The sequence below is a fragment of the Aplysia californica genome, unplaced genomic scaffold, assembly GCF_000002075.1.
Source record: "Aplysia californica isolate F4 #8 unplaced genomic scaffold, AplCal3.0 scaffold00202, whole genome shotgun sequence".
Classification (NCBI taxonomy): domain Eukaryota; kingdom Metazoa; phylum Mollusca; class Gastropoda; order Aplysiida; family Aplysiidae; genus Aplysia; species Aplysia californica.
In genome coordinates this window covers 511,473-522,114 of record NW_004797472.1, presented here as the reverse complement: position 1 = coordinate 522,114, position 10,642 = coordinate 511,473, and the positions used below count along the sequence as shown (strand labels likewise).

The window sequence follows — 10,642 nt, the reverse complement described above, 5'->3', positions numbered from 1 at the left end:
GGGTATTTGCTTGTTTGTTTGTTTGTTTGTTTGTTTGCTTATTCATTTTCTATTTGTTTATTTGTTTGTTTGCGTGGGTATTTGTTTAACAACCATTGCAATAGCCTCTTAACGGCAACATAGATTATTTTGGTTAATTATGAGCTCTTTAATAGTACGGTATTACGTGTGTTTCAGGTATGTACAAAATAGAGAACGCTACTTACAAATATAATATCAATAGTTGTCATTATGTTTAAATATCCCAAAACAACGAGACAACGAAACTGAAAATAAATCACTTCAAACATTTAAAAGGTATGTCGAAATGAGTTGAACATTCAGGAGCTAAAAATACCCCCAACTACGCAATGTGAAATTGGAAAACAAAACAAAACAACAATATGTGAGGCAGCGTGGTGGAATCAGGCTTTCGTCAAAATAATCAAAGTGAAGAAACTTGCATTTTTCTACAGGTTAGTGAATTTGTTATAAAATTTTTGTTTTTTGGCTCAAGACCTTTCATGCCCCTTAAAGAACTCATTTCTGTGTGGATTTTTCTGAAAAACGTCGATTAAAGGTACACAAAATGTAAATTTTCAGTTACCACGGACTCTTGAGATAAGGAAATAACAGATCTTTGGTGGCCATTTTCTCACTAATTTTACCGCTGAAAACAGGTGACCCTCATCTCCTTCATTCGCAGAAAACATTTTCAAATATCTCGACTTATATTCAAGATAAATTGATTTTTTAAAATCAAAATAAAGACGAGTGAACAAGCTTTAAGATGATACCAATAACTCTACATGCCCAAAAATTGACGAGAGCCTGATTCCACCACGCTGCCTCACATAAAATATTATTGTTTTCCCCGTCTTGCCTGGCAATGCATCTCTATGGACTCTAATGACAAATTGCTAACCTAGAATTACAAAGTTCTATCTACTCAGTACATAATTGTGAGAAATTTGACGTCCAAATTTTAAGTTTCACAACACGTCAAGCTTTTTCGAAAGCAATTCTTTGAATATTAAGATAGACCTTTATTGTCCAAATCCTGGCACATTGGTTTGGTATTTCTTGATAATGACCACGAAAAATCTTTCAGTTTCAATAGAGCAGATAGGAAACTGATTTGGTTTCTGAGCTCAAAACGGCTAAAATGTCAGAGAGAACTTTGTAATTCTAAGGTAGCAAGATGCTGATGTATTTGCTTAAAAATACAATAAATTATTGTTGTCCCTCTATCCTAGAAATGCTTTACTTTCCCTTTTATCCGCCGTTTATACCTTTTTGGGTGTCGCAGGAAGAAAAAGACGTCTCTCGGCCACCAACCGGAGACCATGGGTCAGGGGGATGCCATGAGTTGTTAGTGTTTCCCTGACTCCATCTATCTAGGTCTTTCTCGGTCGCCCTCTAGCCTTGTTGCAATTGAATGTTTTAAAATGTAGGCACGTTGTGCTGGATGGTGTGTTGGTAATCGCATGAGATGTTTGAACCTTTTGATTCTTTTGGTGTTGGATGTGATGCATGGCATCATTTGTGCCCACCATTTTTCTGATTACCGAGTTTCTTATTTTGTCTCGGCTGGTCTTGTTTACTGCTTTTCTAAGACTTCGTATTTCACATGTTGTAATTTTTTGCTTCAATGTCTTGTTCGTGATCCATATTTGGCATTGATAGATGAGTGTTGGGATGAATATGGTGTTGATCATTTTAAGTTTTGTTGTCATGGGGATATTAGGATGTTTCAGTAGTGGAGTAAGCTGGTAACTAACATTATTGGCCTTTTGTACTCGTTTTTCAATTTCTCTGTTTTGTTGATGTTGATCTTCATGTCGTAGTTGTTACATTCTTCGTTTCATCTGGTGGTGTGGTGTTGGAGACTTTGTTCATCTTTATGTGCCAGGCTTTGGTCATCAGCCAAGAGTAATTCATTCAGGGCGTCTGGAATTCTATCAATATACATGATAAATAGCAGTGGTGATAGGGCACAACCCTGTCTTACTCCAGATGTTATCTCGAACCATTCTATGAGTCCCTCCGACGTTCTTACTGTATTTATATGCTGTTCTCCTAAACGGCACGGATTTTTATCTAACAGTTGGCCTCTTACAGTGTAGTTTTCGAGTCCTTTCCACCCTAGAAATGCAACTCTATTTTATCCAGGAAAGAAATGACAATTTGCACCAACATTGAGGTACTTTATCTGAAACAGGAATGTGCATGTGTATGTGTGCGTGTGTGTTTGTGTGTGTGTGTGTGTGTGTGTGTGTGTGTGTGTGTGTGTGTGTGTGCACGCGTATGTGTGTGTTTGTATGTGTGTGCGTGTGTATGTGTTTGTGCGTGTGCATGAGAGAGAGAAAGAGAGAAAGAGAGATAGCTAGCTAAACAGATAGACAGATACATAGATAAATAGATGGATAGGAAGATAGATAGATAGATAGATAGATAGATAGAGAGATAGATAGAAAGATAGATAGAGAGGGAAAGAGAGAGAGAGAGAGAGAGAGAGAGAGAGAGAGAGAGAGAGAGAGAGATAGCCTGTATGGCAATTTAAATCGAATTTTTTTTGCTCAACGACTTTTGTGTACATTGAAAAATGAATTTAGGGGGCTAGAGGTTAAGGTGTTGGCCTCTCATTCAAATGTCCCGGGTTCGAATCCGAGTAGCGACCGAAATATTTTCTTCTCTAAAATTGTCTCCTTTCACCTCCTTTTCTACTCTCTAGCGATGTTCTGTCGTCTGCTTTTGTCTCCTCTTTCTGCTCCACCCCCTCAACTCCTTTGCCCCCCCCCCTCTGGACTCCTGACGCTTTCTGCAGCATTTCTACTGCTACTCCTTTGCTCCTTCTTACTGCTGTCTTTCAGCCACACCTCTGATCTTCTATTAGGACAAAGGTAAAAAATCCATGAGGGCTCGTGTGCAAGTTGCGCACGTTAAAGATCCCTTTGTGGTCTAAAATCGATAAGAGTAGGCTTCGTCCGCCTCCCTAGCAAAATTCAAAATTTCCTACCAACTGAAATAAAAGTTTAATGTGTCCCAGGCGCTCATATAACCTTGTGAAGTTGCGAGCGCTGTAAAACACTTACACCCCCCCCCCCAAAAAAAAAAAAATTAATAAAAATTTTTTAAAAAATTTCTGAGTATATTATTTTACAGCAAAATGTTGCTTAAAAGGACACAAAATTTAAGCACACAAAGGGAAGGTACCTAAGGTACCTCAATAATAATTACATGATTTTAGCGGTAACTTCCCTTATCATAGGCATCATAACAACCTGTGTCACAGTCCTGTAAAACGAACAGGCCAAAGTAGGCACAGCGCTACACGGTTCAGGCCTGTACATTCTATGGGCGTGTCAGCGAAGATGTTAATATCTGAAGTATGGGCTCGTTTTATTATGCTTTATTAAATAAGCAACAACAAAAAACCCCACCCCATAGCCTACATTTTACCCTAACTGTAGGAAATAGTTTTTTGTTGGTTCTGCAAGTTTGCGATACTGACATAGCACAGGCCTACATTTAAGAGTTGTCTCCCAGCATAAATATCTGAATTATGGGCTCGTTTTATCCTTCATCGTTTTGGAACATATATACCTTATCTGCAGGAAACTATTTTCGGATGGTTCTGCAAGTTTGCGATACTGACATAGGCCTACATGAAATGTGAGGCAGCGTGGTGGAATCAGGCCCTCGTCAATTTTTGGGCATGTAGAGTTATTGGTATCATCTTAAAGCTTGTTCACTTTTCTTTATTTGGAAGCAAAAAATATCCATTTATCGTATATACAAGTCGAGATATTTGCAAAAAAAGAGGTGTTGGTCACCTGTTTTCAGAGGTAAAACTAGTGAGAAAATGGCCGCCAAATATTAGTTATTTCCTTAGCTTAAGAGTCTATGGTAACTGAAGATTTACATTTTGTATGCCTTTAATCAACGCTTTTCAGAAAATTTCACACAGAAATGAGTTCTTTAATGGGCATGAAAGGTGTTGTGCCAAAAAACAAAAATTTGATAAAAATTCACAAACCTGCGGAAAAATGCAAGTTTCTTCACTTTGATTATTTTGACGAGAGCCTGATTCCACCACGCTGCCTCACAAATGCTCTCTAGTTGAAACTTTTGTTTGTTATTGTGCACAGTTCACTCGGATACTCCCACAGTTCTGGGCGGAGCAGTGTATCTCTCTAGTTAGGCATAGTATTTATTACATTTTTTTTGCTTCAATAAATTTGTCTTTGGTAAATGATTTTGACATCAGCATGACTTAGATTTATGTATAAATTGTTGTCAGCTGATGTCATGATTGATTGAGTAAATGACAACACATCCTAGTGAAATTTATCGTTCTTGCCTTGTGCACAGGGCAGTTCTACTGACTGAAGTTTCTTTAGGCCATTCCCAAAGGGGGGATGTTAACATAATATATTCGTATGCTCAGAAGAATTGTAAATGGGCTGACTTATCAATGCCATGCTCATACTGTGGGAAACAACATAGGGGGAAGTGCTGTTTTTTCTTTCCTCATCCTTACTACCGTCATTTTCCCTCTATTTATTTTGTATGTTTGTCACTCTCTTGTGAACTGCTATTTCCGGGGTGCCTTGATAGTCGAAGCAGACTTTGTGCTGTTGAGGCTAGAGAGGGGAGCAGAGTAAGTCTGATTCCGTGTATAGACTTCTCTGTTGAGGTCCACCCCTTGGTGTTCATGGTGTGTGTGTATATTTGTGAGAGGAGGGGGCGACTATATTTGACACAAGGTCAATATGTGGACATCTACAACCTTCCGTAAAATAATGACGATTATAAGATAAAAGATAATAAACAACAACATGCCATAAATATTATGTACGTTCATTTTGCAAAAAACAAACAAACCCAACAAAAAACGCTTGAATGTTTTGAAAGAGGATTTTATTGGAGCTTTTACTTCTTAGAAACACATGGAAGTTTCCTTCTATATGATTTCTGTTCCCACAGAGCAAGTGTTTCCCAATGTAAATTTCACTTTATATTATTAAAAATACCACTCCACAACGACAGAAATAATTCTAAGATTATGTTTACACTAAGGATCAGCTCTTGTTCTTAATTACGACATTTACTAGATATCAAGATAGCATACGCTAGAATATAGCGGTAATGCTATCAAGTTTCCGGTAATTTGTACCTTGACTTGGATTTGAGGCAGGTCGCTTTCAAAGGAGTTATGATTTCATCGCTTGGTATCGACCACTAGTCAAAACATTTCAGCATTTTCGTCATGGTTCCCCTGGGTATTGGGAAAAAGGGCAAGTATGGCTTCTTTGATAACAGTCTCTGTCTTTTTTTGCCAGTGTCTTGGAGATTTTGTTTAGGCGGAACGGAGGTCCACGTTCGCGATACCTTCCAATGTATCTTTGACATCTTGAATCTTATCTTTAATAAAATCAAAAAGTCCTCGCTTGTTGCCAGGGTGAATAGCATTCTCGATTTCTTTGAGGATATTCTCAGCAATGACAGCGGCATCATGAAGACTTCTCTTGTTGCCTGGGTGAATAGCATTCTCGATTTCCTTGATGATATTCTCAGCAATGACAGCGGCATCATGAAGACTTCTCTTGTTGCCAGGGTGAATAGCATTCTCGATTTCCTTGATGATATTCTCAGCAATGACAGCAGCATCATGAAGACTTCTCTTGTTGCCAGGGTGAATAGCATTCTCGATTTCCTTGATGATATTCTCAGCAATCACAGCAGCATCGTGAAGGTTTCTCTTGTTGCCTGGGTGAATAGCATTCTCGATTTCTTTGATGATATTCTCAGCAATGACAGCAGCATCATGAAGATTTCTCTTGTTGCCTGGGTGAATAGCATTCTCGATTTCCTTGATGATATTCTCAGCAATCACAGCAGCATCGTGAAGGTTTCTCTTGTTGCCTGGGTGAATAGCATTCTCGATTTCTTTGATGATATTCTCAGCAATGACAGCAGCATCATGGAGATTTCTCTTGTTGCCTGGGTGAATAGCCTGATTGATTTCCTTGATGATATTCTCAGCAATCACAGCAGCATCATGAAGATTTCTCTTGTTGCCAGGGTTGAGAGCATTCTCGATTTCCTTGATGATATTCTCAGCAATGACAGCAGCATCATGAAGACTTCTCTTGTTGCCAGGGTGAATAGCATTCTCGATTTCCTTGATGATATTCTCAGCAATGACAGCAGCATCATGAAGACTTCTCTTGTTGCCAGGGTTGAGAGCATTCTCGATTTCCTTGATGACATTCTCAATTACCTCAGCAACCTTGTGAAGGTCTCTCTTGTTGCCAGGGTGAAGAGCAATCTCGATTTCCTTGATGACATTCTCAATTATTACTGCAGTACCGTGAAGATCTCTCTTTTCTTCTGCAGGGATGTACAGACCAGAGGCGACAGTCGCAAGAGCCAGACAGAGGATTGCCAACTTCATTTTGGGCTCTGGAAATAGAATATAAAACATATTACAAATATATATTCATATATAACTGCACTATTACATCATCATCATCATCATCATCATCATCATCATCATCATCATCATCATCATCATCATCATCATCATCAACAACAGCAACAAAAACAACAACGACAACAACAATAACCACAACAGCACCAACAAGTACAACAAAAACAACAATAACAATAAAGATACTAATACTAATAATACTAATAATAACAACAACAACAACAACAACAACAACAACAACAACAACAACAACAACAACAAGAACAACAACAACAACAACAACAACTATATTAATAATGATGCAAATTATATTTGTAATTATAATAATATAATAATAAAAATAATGATGATGATAATAATAATAATAATAATAATAATAATAATAATAATAATAATAATAATAATAATATTAATAATAATAATAATAATAATAACAATAATAATAACAATGATAATAATAATAATAATAATAATAATAATAATAATAATAATAATAATAATAATAATAATAATAATAATAATAATAATAATAATAATAATAATAATAACGATAAGTGGCGTGTTGTAGGATGGGGCCTGCAGCTTCAGCCTCTCCTGGTTTGTTTGTTTAAAAAATTATTTTTTTTACCAGAAAGCTACTTCTCTGACTAAAATCAAAAGAACACATTTTACCAAAATTATAATATAAGGGACAAAAAATAATAATGTATACTGATTTTTAATTAAAAAAAACAAACGAAACTCCACAAATACCCAAACGAAACTTCTGAGACATAACAACTTGAAAAGTGATAATATGCTTGGTTTTGGTGTCTACTACAAATTACTACACCCAATCAGGCGCTACCTCTTTCGGGGAGCATAAAAGTGGGTGCCCACTAGCGCGATCGCGTCGGGTCGGGTCGATTTGGTAGTTGGGGCTAGCCAAATTGAGGGCGCAAAGCGACCATCGTGGCTCAAACCGATCAATTCCGTTGGTGACCTTCAAAATCAGACGCGCTATTTTCAGGCCTGCGAGTCAATCACAACAAGGCTGAGTCGCGTGTCCATTTGGCACTGCGATGTCAAGATCGAGCATTTCTACGAGAAATACCATAAAAAATTGACAACAATGGAGTCCCTTGACTTAGAGAAGATAGTAGAAAGTTATCGATGAAACCCATGTTTATGGGATTCCAGGCTTCCGCAGCACTACAACAGCTAACTGCAGAAAGGAGCCCTGGAAGCCATTGAGGTTAAAGGTTTCTCTATTTTAACTTCCAGGTCGTCGGGTACAATCGCCGCGGATTTGTAGTGTGCACTGAAACCACCAGAAAACGACCCGACCCGACGACCCGACCCGACCCGACCCGACCCGACCCGACCCGACCCGACCCGATCGCGCTAATGGGCACCCCCTATAACATTTCATTGGTTTGTCCCTTAAGCCCCGGCGGCCATATGGACTGAGTATCACTTGGCTTTTGACTTCGCATTGCTCAAGGCCGAGACAAAGCAGCTGAGACGATTGTATTAGGTCGGGGGCGCTTTTGCCCAATTTCCACTTCGATTTTGCACGTAGTTTGATCGTTCGAACCCATAATTTCATCTCAAGAATTCACGAAATTGTTAATGAAATCATACAGACATGGTATTTTTATGTTTCTTGGCCCATATGGGTTCATGTGAATCCGCCCATATTACTTGATTTAGAGCAAAAAACAAAACTGTCACTCCGGCCATACCTTGTGTCCCTTTTAATGCGACCCCCCGCCCCCCCCACTCAAAAGACAAAAACAAAACAAACAAACAACAACAACAAAAAACCCCAAAACCCCAAAACAAAACGCGAACGCGGCCCAGGAAATGAACTCTTGGGCCTATTCAGCTTATTATGAAACGCTGTCAAAAATTAGGTTGCTAGGAGGTCAAAATATCCAACACATTTTCAGCACGCCTTACTGTCATTCTGGCCGCCTGGGCGGTAATTTTTCTCTGGTTTTAGAGGAGACGTATAGATCATTAGAACACCAGTGTCTGATAAAGGGTGGCTTGCAACTTAAATCCCACGACTTGGATCTTTTAGACAGAAAGCAAAGCTACGATTGCTGACTAAAATCAAAACAAAAGCCAAACCTTCTGTAACCTCATGTAGTTGCAAGCGCCGTAAAACCCTAACATAACTTAACAAAACCTTCTTCATTCACTAGTATTAATAAAAAAAGCCCAAAACACTCCGCAAAAAATGAGTATCCCACCACTAGACCGAACAGAACAGTCCACTTAAAGTTAAAGGCCTGCTCCGCCATTCTGCTGCATAACTCGTAAACTTCTCATTGCGCAACCTTAAAATTACAAAGTTTTATCTGACATTTTTGGCCATTTAGAGTTACTAAGACCATGAGGTCAGAAATCCAAAGTGTCCCTTCTACTCTATCAAAATCGTGAGATTATTCGGGGTCGATATCACGATATTCAAAGAATTACATTCGATAAAGCTTGATTTGTTGTGAAACTATCAATTTTTGACGCCAGATTTCTCAAAACTAGGAACTGAGAAGATAGAGCTTTGTAATTCTGAGGTATTTTTTTTTACAATAATTTGTTTTGTGATTCCATGGAATCAGTCGCTCGTCAATTTTTGGGCGTGTGGAGTTCTTGGTATCATCTGATTTTAGTTTTAGTAGAGGTTTTACGGCGCTCACAACTGCATAAGGTCAGGTGAGCGCCAGAAGATTAGCTGATGTGTTACAAGAGAGTAACAAACATACAAAAGAAAAAAGGGAGATAAGGATTATAGATGTTCGATGGGAAAGAAGGAGCAAACCACACCAGAGCACCCGCCAACCACCCACGCATCATCTGAAAGCTCATGTATTTGCCTTGCTTCGAATGAAATAAATATATATTTCTCTTGAATAGATTTCAAGATTCTGCATTTTAAGGAAGGGAGGTCGCCTTTTTTCAGTGATGAAATTAGCGAGAAAATGGCTGCCAAAGTTTGGTAACTCCAATATCTAAAGAATTTTAGAAAACTGAAAAATGACAAATTTTGTGCCTTTAGTCAATCACTATTTTTCGGTAAAATTCACATGGAAATCTGTTTTTATATTGAAGTGAAAGAGGTGGAGCAAAAGAAAAAAAAAATCGATAAAAATTCCCAAACTAGCGGAAAAAATTTTAAGGCATGTTTCTCCGATTTCATTATTTTGACAAGAGCCTGGTTTCACCACGCTGCCTTATTATTTGTCGCTTTAAAGCACAAGAGGCGTATCCCGAAAAGTGCTTTTTTGAGAAAATCGAAGGTTAAGTCTTTGCACTTTGTTCAGTTTCTTTAAAAGACCATGAGAGATTTCTCTATAACCAAACACATATACGCACCAATGAAACCAAACTTCTCCTATAGGTAGGGCAATGCCCACTTTTGGTGCAGGTCAAAACAGGCCGAAGGGCTAGAACTCAAATGGCCGCTGGATCGGACAAGTAAAAGTAAATGTAAAGTGTAGGTCAAGATTTCTGGAAACCCCCGACATCTGGGTCACCCGCTTGTCAATAAAAGCGACCAATTTAGTACGACTGTAGCCGGTTCCATTTGGGCACATCTCTTCTGTCAGGGAGAATGACGCTTCACTGATGCTTCCAGAAGCCACGAAGGCTAAGTTCTCACACACTGAATGTAACTGAATGAAAGTAACGTTTGTTTCAGTAAACATTTTTACGGCCACTTGGAACACAGTTAGGTCATATAAGTGCCGAAGATTAGAGACGTTACAAGAGTAGTAACAAACGTAAGTCGGTTTACCTTGGTGTTTCTGTTTCCACAAAGAAAGAATGATGTACCACCGGGATAAGGAAGATTCCCTTTTTATAGGCTTGCACTTTGCCTTGTCATGACACTCTGTGTCGAGTTTGGATCGACATAAAAAGTGGTGGTCACGTAACAATGAAAGCGCACTTTGAGCTTTATTATCGATAACAGAAAATCGTGACTTCGTTTTCATTTCCGTTAACCCGTTCACTGTCCTGCCCGAGACTGCCTCGCGCTCTCTAGTCGGACTAAAAGTTGAAGCGAATTCCTATGTTACATACCTATTTATTAAAAAGCACCCGATTCTATGCTGTCTGATGTCCTTTTGTGTCTGTGGAACGGCGCGGAAATGGGGAAGATGGTGATAGAATCCTTACCCG

General features: G+C 38.7%; 1 protein-coding gene across 1 annotated transcript in view; it reads right to left on the bottom strand.

Moving 5' to 3' along the window:
• Positions 1-4,880: 4,880 nt before the first annotated feature.
• LOC101853002 overlaps positions 4,881-10,642 on the bottom strand; it is a 12,409-nt gene continuing 6,647 nt past the window's right edge. Inside the window, exon 3 of the mRNA XM_013082972.2 lies at positions 4,881-5,973. Coding sequence (XP_012938426.1) covers positions 5,342-5,973 — 632 coding nt within the window. The 3' untranslated portion in view covers positions 4,881-5,341. The remainder of the gene's footprint in view (positions 5,974-10,642) is intronic.